This window comes from Mustela nivalis (assembly GCF_964662115.1).
Source record: "Mustela nivalis genome assembly, chromosome: 11".
Lineage (NCBI taxonomy): Eukaryota > Metazoa > Chordata > Mammalia > Carnivora > Mustelidae > Mustela > Mustela nivalis.
Genome location: NC_139030.1, coordinates 70,264,242 through 70,287,064, shown reverse-complemented (window position 1 = coordinate 70,287,064; position 22,823 = coordinate 70,264,242). Strand labels below are relative to the sequence as shown.

General features: G+C 49.3%; 1 protein-coding gene across 6 annotated transcripts in view; it reads left to right on the top strand.

The window, feature by feature from the left end:
• The window catches only part of TRAF3IP1 (TRAF3 interacting protein 1), a 68,680-nt gene that overhangs the window by 12,118 nt on the left and 33,739 nt on the right, over positions 1 to 22,823 (top strand). For 4 of the 6 annotated variants that reach the window (XR_014300608.1, XR_014300609.1, XM_082690967.1 and 1 more), the window contains 8 exons: positions 877 to 972; positions 5,680 to 5,781; positions 7,901 to 7,921; positions 8,867 to 8,951; positions 9,397 to 9,480; positions 12,057 to 12,180; positions 12,385 to 12,421; positions 15,238 to 15,314. Coding sequence is in view for 4 of the 6 variants with exons in the window: in XM_082690967.1 (XP_082547093.1) it covers positions 877 to 972; positions 5,680 to 5,781; positions 7,901 to 7,921; positions 8,867 to 8,951; positions 9,397 to 9,480; positions 12,057 to 12,180; positions 12,385 to 12,421; positions 15,238 to 15,314 (626 nt within the window). In the remaining 2 variants the exon portion in view is untranslated. The remainder of the gene's footprint in view (positions 1 to 876; positions 973 to 5,679; positions 5,782 to 7,900; positions 7,922 to 8,866; positions 8,952 to 9,396; positions 9,481 to 12,056; positions 12,181 to 12,384; positions 12,422 to 15,237; positions 15,315 to 22,823) is intronic. The other 2 variants (XM_082690969.1, XM_082690970.1) reach the window with 2 other exon arrangements.

Below are 22,823 nucleotides of genomic sequence, written 5' to 3'. Positions count from 1 at the left end.
CTGTTGGAAGGCAGGAGGCCTGGCAGTGAGGCTGGGTGGGGAGGCAAAGTGATAGGGTCTGCAGGAATAGGCAGGCCCGAGGCGTTGGGCCATGCAGGGTGAGAGTTTTGTAGTGAGCGTGAGTAGACATCCTCGGAGGACAGTAAGCAGGACTGAGGCATGACTAGGCAGATGTTAGAAACATCCCCTTTTCAGAGTGTGGAGGCAAGTATAGAGGCCAGACAGCAGTTCGTGTCCCAGTAAGACTGACAGCCGGGACCTGAGCGTCGCTGCTGAGGATGTGCTCAATGGAAGGGATAAGAGTCGCTGTGACTAGGTCGCCCTTCTTAGAGGAGAGGGCACAGCGAGAAGACCCATGGAGGGGTCTGGGCACCCAGGCGGTGCTGTTGCTGGAGTGTGAAGGCTTTGGGGGAAGCCTGTTTGCTGGGCTGGGGGGCAGTGCCAGGAATTTTCACACGTGGAATGTGAGACACCCACTACCGCATGGCCCGGCAGTGTGTCCAGACAAGAGTGGAGCTGGAGGCCCACTCTTCAGGGAGGGAGTTGGGGTGACTGAAGGTAAAAAAGAAGTTGGGGGGTTTTCCCATGATGGTGTTTCCTGCTGTCACATGAAGATCCATGTGAAGTTAGTGTAGGGGAGCGTGGAGATCAAGACAGTGAGCCCCAGAGCCAGCCAGGACCCATGGCGAGGGGCAGTACAGCATGTGGTCCTGGTAGAGAGCCCCGGGAGGGAGGAGTGGTGGTCAGGGGCGTGTCCTGGGACCCCGGAGGGGACCAGGTAGTGTGAGCCTGGTGTAAAGCCCTGTTTGTCCTGACCAGAGCCTCCCACAGGCAAAAACCTCTGCAGTATTTTAATCTGTCACTGTTTTATATCAGGAAGAAAGGAAGATAATATTTCAGCTAAAATGTTAGATCCTGTATTGTCTGGATTAAATCATGAAGCAGATCAGGAAACTACGACTTCAGAAATTGGTAAGAAAAAGATACTCTTTAGTTTATATTTCTCAGCACCTTGAGATGAAATATTTATCTCTCAACATAATTGAGAGAGAGAGCTCTAGAGAGAGTGTGTGAGAGAGAATATGAGAGGGGAGAAGGTCAGAAGGAGAAGCAGACTCCCCACGGAGCTGGGAGCCCAATGCAGGACCCGATCTCGGGACTCTGGGATCATGACCTGAGCTGAAAGCAGTGGTGTAACCAACTGAGCCACCCAGGCGCCCCAATAAAAAAAAAAGAGAATTTTTTTGTTCTTCTAACCACAGGCTAGTGAAGATCAGAAATGACTTGATACACCACTTGCTTTAATTTCCTAAATTATATGAGAAAGATTAACTCAGTTTTATTTAACTCTTACGTGCCTTTCTAGGTGTGACTTCCTTTCACATCTAGATAAAGATGCTTTCCTTACTTGCTGTTGGGATTCCTCATGGTGATGTGGATGGTCAGAGAGAGAAATGGTCGTTCAGCTCTCCCATTCTGCCCCGCTGTGTTGTATTAAGAAAATGCCCCATAATAAGGATTTTAAGGTGCTTGCCAGGGCACGTTGGGGAGGTTGTTCCCTGTGGCAGGCGGTGCAAGGGGTATGCGTGCATCCCTACCCTGCAGCAGTGAGACGTGTGAACTGGGGATTTCAGATGGGCTGATCCTTGATGAAGAGCAGAATTTGCTGTGATGTCAAACTAAATTCTTAAGAAATACTAAAAATCTTGAGTGACATATAGGGGAAAATAGAGTGTAAATCTTGACTCCAGGAAAAGATAAGAATTTGTTTAGGCTGAACTTGTATCTTTTTGACTTTCAAAAATTCTGTGCCTATAGCTAGGATCATGGGAAGCACATCTTCTGGGCACATGCTTTCTCTTTAAGAGGTTGGATCCCTGAGAGCAGCTGTGTTTTTGGTCAGGGCAGCTGCTTTGTCCTGTGTTCCCTGGGCTCAGCAGGGGCACAGGGAAAGGTGGGCCTCTTGAGAGGTGGTCCCCACTGATCTTATTCTGAGCAGGTCAGCTTTTCATGGTTTATGTAGGTCCTCAGTGGTGTGTGGTGACTGGTGTGGGGTGACTGGGACAGGGGGTGCCGAATGGGAGCAGAGGATGAGTTCTCACTTGACCTTGGGCTTGCATTGGGGGGCCTTGTCTGGGCTGCAGGCTGGTTCAGTCCGCTCTGAGCAGGGGAAGTACCAGCTGATCCCTGTGCAGCAGGAGGGGGCTTGGGTAGTGCTGCCCATTTGGGGAGATGTGCCCACATCCCAGACCAGTGGGAAGATCCTGTGCCTCCTGTTTGCCCACCTCTTGGCCTCAAGCTAGCTTCATGGCATGTCCTCTGAGCCACAGTGACCTCGTGGTAAATGGCTCTTTAAACGCCTGCTGTGCGACTCAGTGAGGTCTGTCCACAAAGTGGCTGGTATGTCGCATGTGTGCCTGGCAGATCTGCTTCATGGATCTGTTTAGTGACTGCAAGCCCCACGTCAGGGTGAGGCATCGCATCCTGGGTTGGTAACGTGGATCCAGAATAAAGTGCAGAGGCCACTCAGACTACAGTAGTACTGACTACTACTGTAGTACCCAGTACTACCAAAGTACCCTCACTTTGTAGACACTACTGACCAACCGCTCAGTGTTCAGGGAGTGAGGTTCTGGGTGGAGGTTCGGGCGGAGCCTGGTGCCATCTGGTGGTCAGAGTGGAGTCCTGCACCCTGTCCTGGTGGTCCTGTGACCCCTGGTGTCTCCTCCCCTCTTCCTGCCACTGCCTGGGCCCTGGCTCCCTGTTATCACTGTCAGTCACTGTCATGCCAGTGACAGAGGTCACCTGTGCTGCCAGTCATTTGACTTTGGGATTCAGGGTTTGTCGGCAATTGTCACAGCTGCGGAGTTTCTCACTGTGTGTGATTTCCAGGTGCAGTGCTGCTGGGCTGGTCTGGGAGCCTTTCCTCCTGCTTGCCCTTCACCTTGAGCTGGTGCATACCAGCCTCACCGTGCCCCCGCTGTCCCTGGGTCTGACGGTGGCCGCAGGGCCGTCACAGGACCACTTGTTTGCTTCCTCTTTCAGGGACACTGAAGAGCTCAACAAGGAAATTACCCATTTCTTTCTCAAACACGAGCCACTTTTCCCTGCTCCATCTTGGAATGCTTGCGGCGTGATGAGCCTCGTTCTGTTTGCAGTTGTTCGACGGTCCAGGTTCTCCTGGAACGCTGTGCCGTCTGCGTGTCTTCAACTTGTTTGGCTTCTGTCACTTAGATCATTTTGTCCAGTTGTGTAAAGGTTTTTACTATGAAAATGCAGAGGAGTAGGAAGAACTTTGAACCCCCTCCGACCCCTCACACAGATTCAGCGGTTCTCATGTCTCATCATAGGTGTGTTGTCTAGGGCCATATATTTTTATGAATGATTTCAAAGTCTGTTAAACATCCTGACATTTTAAATACTTCAGCATCAGCTCAGAAAACAAGAGAGATGTGCTGGGACACGCCCCAACATGGTTCCCTGTAGCAGGGTTACTGTTACCTGGTAGTGTCGAAATCTTCATGTTTCCGAAGTGTTATTTTAAAAAACAAAAAACAAGAAACAGGGTTCCATTAAGATGAACACACTGTATGTTTTTTATTCTTTTACTTTTTAAATGACTTGAATTCCCATAGTCCCCAGACCCCGTATGCTCTCGTCTTACTTTTTTAGCCTAGCGTGCTGACTGTGGAAGAGATGAGGTGGCCAACCTTGTAGAATGCTCCATCCTCTGGACACTCGTCCATTTCCTTATGATGTCACTTCACTTATGACAGTTCTCTCCCCCTGCTTCTCCCCGTGTTTCTGTTTGATCTGAAGGCCTCATTAGCTTTGGGTTGAACATCTGGCTTCGCTCTGACCCTACATAGGCCAGCTGTGCCTTTATCTTGTGTTCTGTCTGGTTAAACTAGTGCTTCTGTGTCCCGTAACAGGATGCTCAGACTGGTCGCTGGGCCAGGCGGAGCCCCTTGTTGTAGGGCCTGGGTATCTGTTCCCATTTACACTTGGATGTCACCGGGAGCCCTGTGCTGTGAGCATCTGCACAGCACACAGGCAGAGTGGGAAGCGGCTTGGGCGGTGTTGGGGGCTCTACCTGGTGAGTTTCAGGGATGATGACTGACAGGCAGGCACTTGGCCAGGCACAGTGCTCCCTGTTTTATAAAGCACAGATTCCCATTACTGGAGCGCTGTAAACTGGGGGAAACCGAGGCTCTGAAGAGGCGAGGAGCCTGCTCAAGCTGGGAAATCAGGACGCCGGGACCACACCCTTCCCGGATGGGTTCATTCATTCCTGGTGATTCGGACAACAGATTTTTTTTGCCAGGTCATAATAATTTTTATTTTTTAAGGGTGTGTTATTTCTTTTCTTTAAAGCTGTTATTTTGCAGACTGGTTAATCTGTCCTCTGATTAAGAATTGATTGTGGTATTATCAGAACATATAGTCTGTTTCTCTGTGTGTATTGGAGTTTTAGTAAAGCTTACTTAAGAATATTAGGAAAGATATTAAAACGACCATCATAGGCCTCTCAAAAAAAAAGTGCCACTAGACCTTTGAAGAGAGGAATGGTGCAGAGTGTCATCAGTCCCCTTGGGCTTTGGACAGAAGATGTTGCATTTGGAAGTTAAGTTATTGTGCTGGTAGTTTTGAATGGTGTAGGAAATTTTTGACACTTTCAAATAAAATGTAACAATCTAAAATTTTTGTATGTTTTCTTTTAAAATACAGTTGCCAAGCTTATGTTTATTTTTACATTTGTTTTAGAGTTTAGTATTTCAAGTTGATTCTTTGGCTACCTTAGATTTAATAAATAATTACTTGAATCACTGTTTAAATGATCATTTTTATAGATTGAAAAAAATTTCCTTAGAAAATTATGTCATCTACTCTGTGAGGTTCTATTACATAAATTCAGTCTTTGATAATGATAGGTTGATTCTGATATAAACTGTTTATTTGAATACTTTTAAGAAATTATAAGATTGTATTTTAGGAAAGGGAACATTTTTTGAATTTTATTTTTGTCTTCTCCTGGTTTAATTTTAGAGTGGGGGTCCTTTAGTGGTGGATTAGTTTTCTACCCTGAGTCCTACCACATTAAAAATCTTTTCCTGCAGCACCTCCCTACCCCCTCCTTTATTTTTAATATAAAAAAAGGTATTATTTCTCAGGTATTTGATGTTTTTCCGATTTTTACAGACATTGTTTTATAGACATTTTATAGGCATTAGTTAGTAGTTCACGGGGGCTTAGGAGCTTTCAGTGTGTCCAGGACTGTGAACTGTGGCACAGGAATCTTTCTTTCCCTCCTGCTTTGCTATAGTTGTCACTTAACTGCAGCTTCTCATCTGGGCCTGGCTGCAGTGAGGAGGTGGTGGATGGAGACAGGTAGCGTTAGGAAGTTTCTGGAAATGGGGGTAGAGGGACCAGTTTGTTTTGGCTTTGGGGATCCCAACCTCCTCCTGGGCTGAGTGGGCCTGGGGCCTTCTCCTGTTCCGCGCACCCCTTTCCTCTCCTGATCCCACAGCCACAGCTGGGAGGAACATTCTTTGGTCAGGTGTGTGTAAGCTTGCAGTGTGGGAAGGCGTGGACAAGTAGGTGTGCTCTCTGCTGTCGAAGCCTAGAGGACCAGCCTGCCGTGGACATTGTCCTGACTTGTTTTACACTGTTTTCTGTCAGGAACAAAAGAAGCTAATACTAACTCAGCTAGTGTTTCAGATGATAACTCAGCGAGTATGTGGCGGGAGAATGTTGAGCCTGAGCCAACAGTGAAGCAGAAAGGTAAGAAGGACGCCCTGTCTTTGCCCCTTTCCCAGTGAGGGAGACTGAGCCACTGCACTTGCACGCTGGGGGCACCTCTCTGTGAAGGGGTCACTGCGGCTCTCTGACCCACATGGGGTCCAGGCCCTGGTTCTTCATACCTGTAGGACCAGATGTGGCAAATGACCCCCTTGTGCCGTCTTACATCAGCCAGGGTAGGGCATGTGGTCCTGCTGTGGTTGCCCCGGCCCTTCCCAGGTCCCCGGTGCTCTCGTGGAGGTTGCATATGAAGCCTGGCAGTGGTGAGAGGCCCCGGACACAAGCTTCGGGGTCTGTTCCAGGGAGGCCCATGGGCCGAACCATGCACCCCCACATTTTTTGTTCAGAGAGGACTCTGAAGCAGCTGGAAACATGGTCCTGACCCCGTGTTTCTCTCTGTAACGTTCTCTGGGTTTCTTCAGCTGTGCCTAGGTGACATTCTGCTTTTGGCACCGTCGTTCCCAGCAGTTACGCTGTGGGGAAGGATACATTTGGGCTCCAGAGCTCCTGGCAGGCGTGGTGGGGTGCTAGCACCCGGTGGTCCAGTGTGTGACACCCCGGGGCCGGCGCCTGTCGGTGTGTTTGCCTTGGTGGGCAGAGCCGGCCTGGAGGATGCCCAGGGCTCAAGGGATGTCACCCTGGCATGGAGGCAGGGAAAGCTCCCGCAGGAGGCTTTGTCCCATATGCGTCACGTTAGTTTAGGAGCCTTAGCAGCCTGGGCTGGAGTGGGGGATGGGGGGACGGGCAGGTTCCGGGGTACTTCGGGCAAGGGCTGTGCCAGAGATGGCCTGTGAGTGGCCCGGGGTGTGGTTTCCAGGGCGAGGGAAAGAGGGCCTGCATGCCTTGCTGGAAAGAGGCTGCGCTGGTGAAGGGTCCAGAGAAGACCCAAGTGTCTGGGGGGCAGGAGCCCTTGCCAAAGGGTGGGAGACCCCATCTGTGATGGGGGGTCCGCTGTGCACACTCTCCCTTTGGGTGTTGGCCCTGAGATCCAGCAGTTGCACGGGAACTTGCAGTCTGTCCCCAGCACTGATGGTGGGAGTTTGGAAGAGAGCCCCGGGGTCTGGAATCCAGGGCCCCATATCGCACACTGGCTGCCACATGCTGGACTCTGTCAAGCACACTCCAGATGGCGTGGCTTTGAGGAGAGACTCTGCCACTAGCTGCTCTGGCCCTGGGGCAGTGCTGTCAACTGGGTCGAGCTCCAGTCCCGCATTGCTGTCACCCCATCCTTACAGTGGTGCTGTCTGGAAACGTGATTTCCAGGCCCCTCCTAACCCACAGTTTGTGAGGCTCTGTGGGTGCTGGGCCGTCCTCTTCTCTGTGCAGTGTGCCCTCTGGGAGGTTCCTGTGTCCCACACCCAGAGGTCCTGCAGGGCCTCCCACTTCCTCTTGCCCCATAGGCCTGGCTTTTCTTCCCAGAGTCACCTTCTTTAGGGCACCATTTGTGTCGGTCTTGGACTAGTAAACAAAGATCTGAAGTTCACCTCAGCAGACAAACTGTGGTGTCTGAGGAGTGCCGTATGCCCTCGGGAGCCCTGGACCTGGTCCTTGTGCGTGGGATAGGTCCCTGTGTGGAGGTGGGCTTGTAGTTAATGGGGGATGCCCGGCAGCTCCCTGGGGTCCTTGGCTCAGACTTGGACCTGTGCCGTCCTGGTGCGTCTGAGGGTTTGGTCCTTTGTCTCAAGTGTGTCATGCAGAGAGTATCCTCTTGGGACTTTAAGTCCACCCCCCGCCCCTACCCCCCGCCACAGTGCTCTCCCGCTCATGTCCTTGTGGCCACGTAGGTCCCATTTGTCCCCAGAACACAGCCTCCTCTCAGATCTCTCTCATTTGTGTCTGTGACCCACTCTCTTCGTACTCCTGTTGGTTCTCTTCATTAATAGCATTTTAGGATTCATAGCTTGCTTTGTTCTCTGTCTTTCGATTTTCGAAAATAAAGTCTTGGCAGTGGGACACTAGGAATGGCTATGTGTTCCATGACAGGTATCCACTGTTACTTGGTTTGTGTTTTTCCGTAGTCCTGCTATTTAATGCACTGAGCTTTACCAACACGGAAGTCGCTTTTCTGATGTACCTTATTATTATTTTTTTTTTTTTGCAGGTGACTCTCCTAGTGATGCAGGTGAGGAACGGCCTGAACTGGGTGTATTTGATATAAATTTTGCATGTGTGTGTAGATACTAACATGTACTCTCAGATTTGTTTTACACACTGAGTTAGTGAGAAAGTATATTAAGGAAACATAACTATGTTACTTTAAGATTTAATTTATGTATCCTTTGTTCCAGAAGAATGTATTTCACTTCCGAGAATAAAACGTGTATTTCTAAATTCAAAGTCTGATTTATCCTATTTTCTAAAATACAAAGCCCTTTTACTTAAAATGCAGGAGTAAATTTAAGTGCTTTAGTAGTTAGGGGTTGTTACTTACTGATTTAATTTTTTTATTAAAATGAAGAAAGTTTTACTCAGATTATAAAAACCATTTGGCACATAACCAAAGTAGAGTTTTTTAAATGCAGAAAAATATCAAGAAGGAAGCGAAAAACACTGTTTCTAATCTAAATGAATGTCCATCTAGAACCCCCGTTGTGTGTATGTGTGTGTGTGTGTGTGTGTGTTGTGTGTGTGTGTGTGATTAAATACCTTACTATCCTCAGTTTCGTGTTAGGATGGTGACACTGTTCTTTGCCGAGGGTCTGCTGACGTGACCCACAGTTGACACTAACAGGTGGTGGGTGGGGAACATCTGGACACACAGATCGCATGTGTCCGTCCCTCTCAGGTTGTATTTCCTTTATGTTAACTTGCTTGACTGGATGAACCTACCTTTTGAATTCCATTTCTTAAGAAATTGAACCAGTTTGTATTTCCAGGGTTTGAGTGCACCCGTCTCCCCCAATCTTCACTGAATCTAGGCATGAATTGTCTGTTTTATCTTGATGAAAATAAGAGATGAATAAAGCTCATGTATATTTGCGATTATTGGATTGCTGTCTTTTCAAGTATTGATTACCTGTTTGTATTTCTTCCTTCGTGAACTGCTCACTGGATTGTCATGCTTCAGAAGGAGAAGTTGGACCTTCTGGCCCAGAGAAGCCTGAGGTGTCCGAGAGCTCCGAGCTGCCAGGCGAGCTTCCAGCCAACCTCAGGTCTGTGGGCCCCTGTCCAATGCCCGGGTCGCCACCGCCTGCTTCTTTCTGCACCTCCCACAGTTCGTTTAGTGCTTGAGCTCAGTTATGTGCAAAGAAAGCAGAAACCATTTAATTTAATTTTCCTGTATTGGATAGAAGTTACTACACGTAGGACATTATAAAGATTTAGGGAAATTCATAATTATGATAAATTATGTTTTGATTACTGAGAGTTACATGATTCCTTTTGAGTCTAAAAATTAATGAAAACATAAGATTAAAAGATGGACACTTTTAAACCTGACAGATTAACGGGATGTTCTTAACATTCTGCAGAATGTGTCCCGACGAGCATGTTGATGGCGGGAAATTAGTAGTATTGTTAATCTTTGTTTCTTGTTGTCCCTTTGAAATGTCCAAGTGTGTCATGTCCCCTCTTTGGTTTTCCCGGGTTTGGGTTTAGAAGAATACCTCGGCCTGGGAGTGCGAGGCCAGCACCCCCCCGCGTGAAGCGCCAGGACAGCGTGGAGGCGTTGACACCAGACAGGTGAAACCTCTGTGGGGGTGCTGTGCTGGGTGGGGTGAGGGCGGGGCGGGGCCACTGCCAGCTGACTTGTGGGGAAGCCGGGTCAGGCCACATTCCCCCAGCCACACACTTAAGTTAGCTGAAGAGAAAATGTGCTTTATATTTATAGCATGGTGTGGGGGTAGGGGAGTTATTCTTTGAGAGAAGTTGGGGGCCAGGGGGAGTATTTTCTAAACATAGAAGCAACAAGGGGGAAGATAGGAAAAAAAAAGATTTCAAGGCTTAATTGCACACAAATATAAGATAAAAGGTCAGAAAGTCATAAAGTATATGAAAGCAAGCCACAGACAGGGCTCTCTAAGTGTTACAACTATCCCTGTGGATGTAGTGTGATCTTTAGAGGAAAGTACAAGAAATCAAAACATAAAAATAGAAAAATAAAGCAGCCCAGACCGGCATGGTTTAAAATAGAGCAGGAGGCAGGAACTAGGGACAGGTGTGGCTGCATTGTAAGGGACACTAAGGATTGATGCAGGAGGTGGCAGGAGGGAGAGGTTGTGAGAACATTACTCTTCATTGTTTCTGAGATGAGGAGATGGGCGCATGTGTCTGGTGATGGGACCGACCTGAGGAGATGGGGAACTGGGGAGGTAGGAGCTGCGGGGGTGGGAGGATTGGTGGAACATCGTCCCTAAGGGGTGGGGGGACACAGAGGGATTGGCTTTGGAGGGGATGGTGCATATAGATGAGTTCTAGAATAGAAGCTGCCCACTCCAGAGCTCCACTTGTCTTGTGAACCCAGAGCAAGTCTGGGCGGGGAGGGCCAGAGCCCTACTCCCAGGGATCGGGTGAGGGTCCTCATCTGGGGTCTTGTCCTCTTCCCAACCCCCAGCCTTCTGTGAGGCTATGTCTGGAGACCCCAAGTAGTGTCAGGACTGGGAGGGCCTAGAGGGAATGTTCTTGGCATCTAGCTGGGCAGTGGGGCAGAGGTGAGGTCGAAAGTCCCCCTCAGACTGGCAACCCCACCCAGAGGACCATAGGCCCAGAGGTCTGTGGCGTAGCATGCGAAGCAGGAAGCTGGGCTGCCTCTGGGTGCACGTGGTGTGAAGTGCTGCCGTGGACTTTGTTCCCCCACCATGGGCAGGTGCCTGCTGTGGGCTCTGGGCGGGCACAGAGACAGAAATGTGGGCGATGGTGGTCCAAGAGTGGGGTGCTCAGGTTTGAGGTTGGGGGCTTGCTGCCAGTGGCAGTGCCCAAGGGTGACCCTGAACGTGTAGCTGGGTGATGGAAGCAGGATGGTGGCAGGAGGGCTTGGGGACCCTAGAGCTAGGCTGTGGGAAGGGCTGTTTCTCAGTAAAGATGAGGGCAGTGGTGGCAGGGAGCCAAGAGTGCAGGGGAGCTGCCTGGCAGCTGGCAGTGGTGACAAGGGGGCCAGAGAGGCTGTGGTGTGGAGTCAGAGTTGGCAGACTTGAGAGAGAGTGATCTGGAAGACACAGTAAGCACAAGAAAGCTGCCGTCCCTTTGGGCCTGGCCATGGGAAGCTGCTGCTTGAGGCAGGGGAGAATGGAGAGGGCTTGCTGATGAGGGATGGTGTGTGGGAGGGGCTCGAGGGGTACAGGGCTTGGGGGAGATATGGGGTGTGGTGAGGCTGGCCCTGCTGGAGGCAGGACATTGCCTGTGAGGGTTGAAGGGCCCAGCGAAGAAGCTGAGGGTGTTTGGGGGGAAATGTGTACTGTTTTGAGAGCTCATACCCAAGTGCATGAGTTTCCTGCTGACCTTGTGTGTTACCCTGAAGCAAGGGAGAGGGTGTGTGTGTCTGTGTGTGTACCAGTGATCGTAGGGCACTGGGGGTTAAGGGCACTCAGTAAAGCAGGGTTGTGTTACGCTGCTACGTGAGAAATGAAGGCAGGTGGGACTGATGGGGAGCTGGTGAGTGTCTGGGTTTGGAGCCTTGTGACCTGGGCCCAGTGTGGTTGGCGTGGGGGCCTAAGCAGAGGGCAGCTGACGGTGGCCTGCAGTGGGGTGACAGTAGGTAGGGCTATTCCAGAGGGTGGCTTCAGGAGGTCTAAGAGAGCCCTTGGACGGACATAGTCACATTCGAGGACAGGTCCAGGCCTGTGGGCCAGGCAGTTGGGTATTGGACTGGCCAGAGTAGTGGTAGGTCTTGGTGGAGAGGAGGTGCTGGGCAGGGAGTTGCAGCCAGGAGGAGGCCTCTGTGTTGGGGCAGGGGTCTGGGGCCGCATCGCCACCCCTGCCTTGATGTTTGTGACTTGGAGGACTAGGGCTCCCCGGGTGAGGGGCTGCAGGTGGAGGGCTGGTGTCCAGAGAGTGCAGCCAGGGGAGGAGTGAGGCTCCGAGGGCCCTCGGGAGGTAGGGGTGTAGGGAGGGGGCGGGGTGGAGGGAGCACAGAGGGCAACTCTCATAGGGACCCAGGCGTGGGTCTGCACTTGGCTTCCACACCTGGGTTTTGTGACATTCTAGAAGCAGGTAGGCAGGTAGTGGTTAAACTCCTCTCTCGGAGCCTGGGATGCAGGGGGTTGATGCGGATGTGTGATCAGCAGCTCTTCCAATGTAGCCTGATTCCTTTTTCTCTTTAGGACAGGAAGTGGGAAAATCGTTGCCAGTGTGATCGTAGACGCGCAGAACTCCGACAATGAGGACGACAGTCAGTTTGTGGTGGAGGCGGCCCCCCAGCTCCCTGAGACATCGGAGCTGGAAGTGGTGAGTTAATGGGAGCATCTGTTTCTGACGTTGCCCCTGGAAGGCCTTGGAACTTCTGATCCAGCATTGAGGTTTATGTAGATAAAACGAGCCTCTGATTTTTCAGTCAGATTTCTGCCTTCTTTAACTGTGTCATTGCCTTGAGGAGATCCATGGAAGCAGCATTTCAAGAATCAGCTTTTTCCTTCTTGCTTTCCTGCCCAGGTGCCTGCGGTAGACATGGAGGCCGAGGAGAAGCACGGTGAGTGGCAGGCGTGGCTGTGAGAGGTTCTTGCACACGGGAGCTCCATGCACCCCGCATTGGTCCTGGTGGTATACCAGGGCACGGATGGGCTCCTCCTCGGTTGTGGGTTTAGTCTCAGAGCTGATGGGCGCTGGGCCTTGGGACCCTGGGGCTGTCTGTCAGTGGCTTCTGACGTGGCATGCACTTAGATTAAGGGTTAGACTTCTGGGGTCGTTCCCAAATTGACGGTATTTGTAATACTACTTTTCCTTTTCCCAAGTATCTTCTTTGATTCCAAACATTTGCAGAAGCAGAGAGAGTAGTCCAAAGAACTCCCTGTACCTGTCACATGGTGTCCATGGTGATTGGCTTATGTTTTCTGTAAGCCTCTGGCTGCTGCAGACCCCTGCTCCCCTAGACTGTTCTCAAGTCCTAGAGAAGATCGTGTCTTGGGTTAACATGTTAGATGTAGCTTTAAAAGATAAGGGCTCTCTTCCAAAAAACATAACCATAAAAATGAAATAATTTCCTGATATCATCACAGTTTTTCTAGTTATTTTGTATATTTTTTTCTAGTTTGAGTCAGAATCCAAATAAAGTCCTACCATTGGATTCAATTGAACTCTTGGGTCTCTCTTTTACGTTCCCTCCCTCCCCTTTCCCTTGTAATGTATTTGCAGAGAAAACTGGTTGGTTGTCCTTTAGGGTCTCCCATAGTTGAGTGTTGCTTATTATATGCTCATGGTATGGTTTTTTACATATTCTTTTATTCTTGTAACTTAGTCCCAGAGACTTGGTCAGATGCAGGTTTTGAGCAAAAATACTGGTAGGTGATGTTGGTTTTTCCTGTTGTCTGCTTGTGACGTTAGCTTGGGTCATTAAGGGCTGCAGGATGGTGATATTCTCATCCACCCTCCCTTCTTCAGGGTTTGGCTGGCGGATGCCAAGGTGCAGAGCTCCCCACCCCACCCAGCCTCTAACCGTGCCGTGGCACAGCCCCTAGGAGGAGGGTTTTCCTCAGAGTCAATCTGTGTCCTGGCACCATCATTGTGATTGAAGAGGTCGTGTGGGGTGGTGGTTGCTGATAGCTGTGTGATATCTATGTGAAATCATGGGTTTACCTCTAACGCATTTGAGGGGTCTCATTTCACACCACATCAGTTCTCACCGATGTTCAGATTGCCCAGCGTATAATTGGTAGGTGCCTGTTGGAGTCGTTCTCTGGGGCCTGTTGACACAGCCTGGGAGACTTCGCAGCTTCCTTGTTTTCTGAGAGGACCAGATGTTCCAGGCTCATTTGGTGTATTTCCTGCCCCAAGGCTGGAGCCCTCCGTTTCTCCAAGATGTCTGACTGTACTTTTCTTCTGGGTTGTTGTTCGTAAGGGTATTCTTACCTTTTTTTAAAAAACAATGAGAACGTGTATCCAAGCTCATACTGATATTTCCAGTGCAGCTTTACTATTCTAGACTCTCTTCTAAATTTTTGATTTTTACATGCATGTCTATCGCACGCCAAAAATCCTGGCTCTCAGTGTCGGGCATCTGTCTGCTTCACCCTGGGGGTGGCATGCACATGCAGCACCTTTGGAACACCACCAGCTGTCAGCAGCATCAGTTTGCCAGAGACAGTGTAGGGTTTTTGTCGGGGTCTGTCTGTCCTCAGGTATGTCCCATCAGGGATGGACAGCCTACTCTGTTGTAAGTTTCCAGAACAATTCTGTTAGGCTCTGCTTGCCAGCATGATGTTCTTAGATTTATGGGTTCCATTTTGGTTTCAGTTTTTAGGCATTGAAAAATCTTATATGATTTTGTTTTATTTCTGTAAAATAGTCCCATTTCCAAGGTCAAATGTACCAAAGGAGGCATATTCTGAGATTGGGGCCTTCACCCTGTCCTCTCACTCCCCGTGTAGATAACAGTAAGGAATATGGCTTACACTTTGATTTAAAAAATTACAAGTTAGGGGTGCCTGCGTGGCTCAGTTGGTTAGGCAACTGCCTTTGGCTCAGGTCATGATCCCAGGGTCCTGGGATCAAACCCCATGTCGGGCTCCTTGCTTGGCAAGGTGCCTGTTTCTCCCTCTCCCTCTGCCTGCTGCTCTGCCTGCTTGTATTCTCTCTCACTCTCTGTCAAATAAATAAATGAAATTTAAAAAAAATTACAAGTTAATACATGTGTGGGGTGTGTATGTGTGTGTGTGTGTGTGTGTGTGTGTGTATTTGGCAGTACCTCTGTGTGTCCCTCTTGCTCTTGTGACTGGGCAGCGTGTGCTGACATTTGTCTCTTGGCAGTGTGGACAAGCCCTCACCGCAGCTCACAGGACGCCGTCCCAAGCGTCCACAGCCCCTTTCGCGTGGATGCGTGTTTGGATGAGGCCGTATGCTAAAGACAATGTTTTGTGTGTTATTTACCCCATAGGCAATTCTTTTCTCCTTTTTCTTTCTTTCTTTCTTTTTTTTTTTTTAAGGAGGTTGAAGACTCTTGACCTCATATTGAAGGAGTATTTGTGCTTAGAAACAGTTTAGGATTGCCACTCCTGTTTGACAAATGGTTATCATCTGGAATGTTAATCTACATTTCCTCCTAATTGTTCTCTATTTCCAAAGTTTTTTTCTCTCTCTCTTTTTTTAAACCTTTGAGCTAATTTCTTTGAAACACTCTAAAGTTTTATGGTTAATTTCCATCACCCATTGTATCAGTCTGCAGTAGACCCTTTTATTAAAAAAAGATTATTTGAAGCTGTGTTCATTATAAAAAGAGGAAGAACACCCCTCCACCCATTTAGAGTAGAATAGCTCCCTAGAGAATAACATAAAACCACTGATTCTCAACAGGAGGACTTGTGAAAAAGATTCTGGAGACCAAGAAAGATTATGAGAAGTTTCAGCGGGCACCCAGACCTGGAGAGAAGGTAAGGAGTGATGTCTGTGCAGGTGCTGATGGACTTCAGCGCTCCCTCCCACCTCCTCATTTGGAAGGATAGAAAATCCAGGGCTGCTCCTGAGTGTCCTGGAGTCAAGGTCACAGGCCTGTTCTGCTCTGACCCCATGGCTGTCCCCTTCCTACCTTATCCAGTCCCTTCTCCCTGCTTGCAGAGCTGGGAGGCGGGCCGCCTGGCCCTGGCTGATTGCAGAGTAAGAGATGGGGGAGTTTCCACATCTGGCTTAAATCCAGGTGCTGGTGGAGCCTGGCCTCCCCGCCACCTTCCTTGCAGTTGTGGTCTTGTTGGGACCCCCCAGCTTCCTGCCAGACACCACCGCTGGGCCTGTGACCCTGGGATAAATACCTACAGGCCACGCAGCGAGCCTCAGAAGTCACGGCTAGGCTTGTTACAGCTACTTTCAAAAATAAGAATATGTCTTTACTTAACCGCTTCTGTAACAGAAAGAGTTCTATTGGCAGCCGACGTTTCCAGTATGTTTTACACACTTACATGCAGAGATGATTCTGCCTAAAATGTCTTAGTTTTCGTGAATACGTGGCCAGAAACAGTTGGTGAGGGGACCATGTAGTCGCGAGCAACATCGGAGGGGTCCGGGAACCGTCCCGGGAGAAGAGTGCTGTCTGGGGCTTTAGTTGGCAGCACCCCCATTCACTCGCCCAGAGGGAAAACTGCCTTTGCGTGGGCCGCGCGGCCTCTTGCTGTGGGGTTTTAGCAGGGCCTCGTCCTTTTCGTGGCCAGAGTGCTGCCCTGTGGCCCTGGTGGTATTCCTGCGAGCCGCTTGGAAACCACGAGTGTGTAGTTCGGGACTGTGATGTGGGCAAGGGCAAGGCTCCGGGGGTCCCCATTTACCGCCTGTGCTTGCTCTGCACAGTGCTCTGGGTCCATGCCACAGGCTGCCCGTGGGGGTATGCTTCAGGCTGGAGGCTCTGATTGCAGGAGAGGTGGGGAATCCGTGTCCTCAGTGGTGGACACAGGCTGCTCTAGGACAGCACAGCCAGTTGGGTCAGAGCTGGGGCTGCATGTCTGTCGCGGCTGGGGCATGAGCAGCCTTATCATTATCGATGCACACAGGGGCATCAAGCTGCAGTTCCACTCGGGGGCCCTCAAAAAACGGCTTTGAGGTTTTGAAATAAAAGAAATTAAAACCTTCGGGGAAACTTGATGTCCTTTCTGCCTCGGCCGCAGCCTCGCTGTCCCCAGGGCCCTCGGTCCCTGGGTTAGAGTTGGCGGCAGCCCGACCTGAAAGGCCATTGCCTGCTCTCAGCAGTCGTGGGTCTTGCCTGGGGCAGACCTGTGACACCAGTGCTGGTCTTGGGTGGCGTGCTATTCCCAGGCCCTCCCAGGGTGGGCACCTGATGTCTGGTTCTTTGGTCTTTGTTAGCTCTGGTTCTGGGGACTCTGGTGTACCTGTACTCTTGGGCTCTAGGGTGTGTCAGCCGGCCTTCAGGTGCCCACAGGTCCGCCAGGGGGCGGGGCTGTGCACATGTTCGCGGGGGGCCACATGGGCTGTCACGGCTTCTCGGCCCTACAGACAGAGCCTGGCAGTGGCTGCAGCGCTGGCAGAAGTGGGAACTTGTGTGGCTGTGTTGTGGGAAAGCTTTGCAGCCTGGTGCTGGCGCAGGCCCGGAGTCAGGGACTGGGGCCGGCAGTGCCCGGGTGCGCTCCTGTGTCTGAGAGGCTGTGCCACCCATGCTGGGGATGGAGGACGTGGGCCTTGCTGCCCACAGGTCCCAGCGAGAGGGGACCCCCTTCCCGCCTGGTCCAGTGGCTGCTGCTCTGTTGCTGGTCCCTCTGGTTTGTTTCCCAGACGTGTGGCCGTGTGGGCTTGGTACCTGTGCTCCTGTCCTGGCTAGCCCCTCTTTGTCATCTTCCCCATTGGAGTGATGCTGCTGGAACAGCTCCTTCCCTTTTGTTGTGGATCATGCCTGGTGCGAATGTGCCCTGGGTGTGTGTCTGCTTGTCGGGTGAGGGTGTGGGGTTTGTTGGGGGTTCAGTCCTTTGGAAGGAAAGTTGTGGGGAGCATCCTGCGCGTCCTATGTGCACGGAGAGCGTCGGTCTCATGGGGCAGACCCAATGAGCAAAAGTGCGGCGTGCGTGGGTCTTTCTGAGAACCGGCTGCGTCCTCCTTGCTCCCACCACGGTGCCCGCAAGCGCAGTTCCCCTGCCCGTGCCCCACTCGCGGTGCTCAGTATCTCTAATTTCTTGTGTTGTGATGTGAGTTCCCTTCATGGCTGACGTGATTCCGTCCGACACCAGTTCCTGCTCTTTTCTTAGCTGGACAACTTGGGTTGCTGTAGCTGTTCTGTTCTTTTGGACTGACCTTTTGTTTGTCTAACCAAGGCAGTTTCTTGTGGGTGAAATTCCGTTTTTCTGTTCCTTTGGGTTGGGTTGGGCTGTGAGTGAAGGAGAGACCCCAAGTGTCAGGGGCTTAGATGAGGGGGGAGCACTTCAGCTCCCGAGCCAGAGGGTGGATGTAGCAGTGGCCCAGGCATCTTCTGCCCATCCCCCATGTGCGTGACCCCTGCACCTTGGCCCCTTGTGGCCTAAGGAGGCCATCCAGGTGCGGCTGGCAGGAAGGGAGGGGACAGAGGAGCAGCGGAGGGCAAGAGCGCGCCCCTTTCCTTTGAGGCTTCTCAGAAGTTGTGCATCCTACTCCCATGTCTGTGGTTCCGGCCAGATCTTCACCGTGAAGGCACGTGAAGTGAAACCATTATTCAGTGCATTGCTCAGCCAGTGATCAGGATAGATCTGCCCAGACGTCTTGCTGCCTGATGCGCTCAGAAAATGACGGTATTTGCAAGGCATGTGGGTGGGTGGAGGAGACCAGCCGCCTGGCTGGGGGCCAAGAGTTTCTGGAAGCGGCTTGTCCCCCATGTGTGGGATGCGCCAAGGGCAGGACGCTTGTCCGTGGGAGGGAGAGCAGAAGCCAGCGTCGCCAGGCCCTCCCCAGCCTCTCTGCAGCCAACTGTTCCTTCTCTTTTTACTAAGTCATGGCATCAAGATGGTTCACCTGTGCTTTTATGATTTTATAAAAATATATCTACAGTTCATAGTTTTCCTGCTAAATCTTCTTTTTGTTTTGTTTTATTTTCTTTGATGAGACTTTAAAGAAACTATTGAAAAAGTCACCCTCTAGCAAAGACCAACTTCTGGTCTTGTAGATACTCACTTTGGTTTTCATTTCACTGATTTCTATTCCTATTCCTTATTTTTTCTTTTAATTTCTTTGGTTATTTATGTTTTTAGTCTCTTGTGGAAAATACTTGGCTCGTCCATTTTTAGTCTTTGTCACTTTAAATGAATGTTTAAGGCTATACTTTTTTTTTTTTAATTTTAAAATTTGTTTTAGAGCACACACGTTGCGTGCATGTGAGGTGGGGAGGGGGTGTTGGGGGTGGGGGGAGAATCTCAGGCAGACTCTGTGTTGAGCACAGAGCGGGATGTGGGCTTGGTCTTAGGACCCTGAGATCATGACCGCAGCTGAAATCAGGAGTCAGATGCTCAACTGATTGAGCCCCCCTGTGCCCCAAGGCTATACATTTCTCTTTAAGCGTGCTTTATTTAAATTTATTAAATATTAATATCAAAAATTCTTTGAATTTTAATTCGAAATACTTTATTTCTTTTTATCATGTGGACTATTTATGAGCCTGTTCTTTAGTTTTGAAACATAAAGGTTTTTAGAAAATCTTTTTATGGATAATTCCTAATATAATTTCATGTTTGAAGAATACAGTCTGTGTGTTATTGATTATTCGGACTGAAGCTTTTCTTTGGGGTCTGGTCTGAGGTCAGTTTTTACAGCTGTTTCTGAGAGCTCGCAGACCGTCTGTTTCCTGGGCTTTCGGTCCAGACTTTAGTGCTCCTGGTGGATTTTGCAAAGAGGTGGTGGTGAGACTCTGTGCTCAGGCCTCTTGTCATAATTACTTGTCTTCGGTCTCACATAAACATTCAGATGATAGATGTTTTCTCTGCTTTTCATATAAATTGTGCTTCTTGTCTTGGACTTCCTGTTGTTTTGGGGGAGCACTGTTTTTTCAGTGCCGAGGAGATAGCAGTTTGTAGTCGAGCCGTCCCTCAGGCCAGCCTTTGGCGTTGCCTTGGAAGGAAAGCTACGTCTTACTGTACCTACGGACTTGAATAATCCATTACAGAACCAACGTGCATCAGACGGAGCATTGTCTTCATTAGCCTGGCCGACTCGCTGTCTTCTTAAGAGGAAATATAAACTTTGTTAATAGTAAGGTACTAGCTCATGCCAGCATTTTTTTTTCTTTCATATTTATGAGGAAGTTTTTGAAAAACAACCAGAAAAACAGTTTTACTAGTGTTTCTTCTGCTTTAAAAGTACTTGCTTTTTGAACTTTATAAATGAAGGTGCTTTGGATGCTAGCTGGCCATTTCAGAGACGGTGCCCTCACTCCTCACTCCTGATCCTGTACGTTATCTGGGTTGGGCTTCTCTGCTTTGGGTCAGTTCTAATCGAATGTCAGTTTTAGATGCTTTTTCTTTTCACTGAAATTCTTTATTTTGAAATAGAGTATTTCTCTTAGTGGGTTTCTTTTTTAGTTCATTTAAATCTTGTGTGATTTTACTCTTCCCCTTCTTGCTCACATAAGCCGTGTCCTCTGGAGGTTGTACATCTCAGATGAGACCTAGCGTGTGCTTAATTTGACGTGAATGTATGTATTTGATGCTCTTCTCAGTGAGTGTTGTGCCACGGGTCCCGTGGAGTTGTGCTTGCAGTCTCTGGACAGTGATCTGAAAGAAGCGTGTATTTGGAAATGTGCATCTTGAAATGACTCTAGGTGGATAAAGTGACTTTACCCTGAACATGTTCTGTTTCAATTACAGCAAGTCGTGTGTAGTGAACAATCGTCCGCTCAATTCTGTGAAAGGCAGGCATTCTGATTTTCTCTTTGGTGATCTGAGTAGACCTTCCAGTTATTTCTTATTTTGGTCACGAGGTGGTGCAGTTTCACCACAAATACTTGAACCCTATTAGTAAAAGATTCCTCAGAAATCACGCCTTAGCTCAGTCTGTACCTGATGAAAGTATTTTTAGTTTGCATGTTTGTGGTCCTAGTATTATTGGATGGGTGTTCTTTTGCTAGAAATACTGTTTCCATTTAAATGGCTTTGAAAGAAAGGGGACATATGCTACGACAATCTTTGATGATTAGACGTTAGTAGCAAAACCGGCTGCTGCTGACACTGACTTCAGCTGTAAAGAGTGAGTTATTTATTTTAGGAAACAAGATGATAGTTTTTTGTTCCCAAGTAGTACAATGTCTTCCAGTATGCTGGCGGGGGATTTTAGGTTTCTGATATAAAATTGTTGCTAGCAAATAACCAACAATATCACCTAAAAATGCTTGGAGATGTGTGGCATGGAAACATTATAGACTGGGACAGTGGTTTGGGAAGCATCTGAACGTCATATGTGTGTGAACTTCATGGCAATAATTATGATGCGTAAATGGGCCTTTTTTGTATATACAAAGGCCATGATATGGGTAAGCTATCAGAATACTTTATGTGCAGGGAAATGTGTACATGACTTAAGAAAACGGGACTCTAAGGATGTGATCAGCTCTGGCCTGTCAAACGTTTCCAGACTGAGCGGTCCTCATCTGCTGGGTAGTATGTTTGCGCAGTGAGTGATCATACGGCGAATAACGATTTTATTCTTCGCACTGGGCTCCACACTGTGCTTGGAGCCTGCAGGGGACTCTCACTCCCTCTCGCTCTGCCCTGCCCCCTGCTTGTGCTTGTGCACGCACTCTCTCAAAAAAAAAAAAAAAATTTTTTTTACCCAAAATGCCAGCTTAACATTCACATCATTTTGTATTTATAACTCTAACAGATATAGTCGGTTGGGCCTGAGAAGCCATTCTGGCCTTATTTCCGTCAGTGTCCTAATTGCTGTGCACAGACGCCAACCTGAGTGCATAGCTGGAACTCAGGTCCCCGGTGGTGCGGGTGTGAGTGTGGGCACTGTCCCTGTGACACATCCCTGAGGTGGGAGGGTTGATGCTCTGGTGGCCTCAGGATGAAAAGGATTAGAATTCAGATCCAAGTCAATAAGGGACTGTGAAAGATGCATGAAGCTCAGTGGAAACCAATGCAGGTTGTGCAGAGAGCAGTAAGGGGACAGAAGGGACTCTGTCCCATGAGTCCTGGAATCTGCAGCCTTCTGGCAAGTGCAGGCCCCCAGAAGGGGGACACTGAGGATGGCCTGCCCCTGCTGAACCTTTCTCGATGGTCTGGAGAAGCATGAATACTTCTGAACGTAGCTGGTGAGACATGAGGTGGGTGTGTAAGGGAAAAAGGACCTTGGAAAGCCCTGCACTGTGGCTGAGCCCAGGCGAGCTGTTGGTGTGGTCTGGCTTCTTTCTCTTCTGCTGGGAGTGGCGAGTGGCGCCCCAGGCAGGGCCTCCTATGTCTCTGCTCACCCAGGTGGTTCGCAGGTAACAGTGGTACGGGGAGCCACAGTGGCTTTCCTCTCTAAGCTGTGTGCCCACTTGCGACCTTATGCTCTAGGCCTGTGTCCTTCTGCTTATCCGGCTTCCGGGCACACGGGCTCCTTGGGGACGGCAGGTGCATGTTGGGACACAGGCCCTATCCTGTGTGGAGGTGGCACACAGGGATTTTGTCAGCGTTTGGTAGAGCAGCTGTTTCCAGAATTATTTCGGTCCTGAAATTCTACGTTTCTTTGGCTTCTCTTTGAACAAAGGAATTTATTTCCTGGTAACTTTTCCCCTTATTTCTTAGTTATTTTTATTCTTTCTAAAACACACCTATTTGTGCTCACTGTTTGAAATGAGAAATGCCTTTATTTTCCTAGTTCCTGTCTGTCAACTTCTCAACTTGAGGAGTGGCTTCCAGTGAAGCAAGCTGCTGCTGGAGGGATGGGCTCTGCTGCTGAGTCAGGCTTTCTTGGCTTCAGCTGAACCTGAGGAAGCAGGCTCAGAAGGGGCTGACGTGGGCAAACTGGGGCCGCAGCTTTGTCCGGTTTCTCTAGGAGATGGGTTTCTGGGTCTTTTTACAGTAATGGGAAACTGAAGCTCTGGACGTTAAAATACTTTAATTTCCTGCTTGTAGCAGTGATGCATGTTTGATCTTTCATATTGGAGCATTATCAAGGTTTCTGGGTGGAATTCTCTGAACCTTTCTTTCTGGCCGAAGAGCCCTCCCCACCACCTGGGACCCCTTTACTAATTAACAGAGCCCTTGAAAAGCCATGTCCCCGAGGCCATGACTGACAGCCACTTTGCCAGGAGCTTGCATTATGTCAGGGGTTTGTCAAATTTCACAGAATATTCTTCAGTCCCTTACAGGAAAAAAAAGATATTAAAATAAAACAGAAATGTGTTTATTTTAGATATGAAGTTATTTAGACATTGTAAATAAAGCACACTATGTGGACACGTCTGAATTACGCTGTGATATGCACACTCCGTTTTACCCACAAGA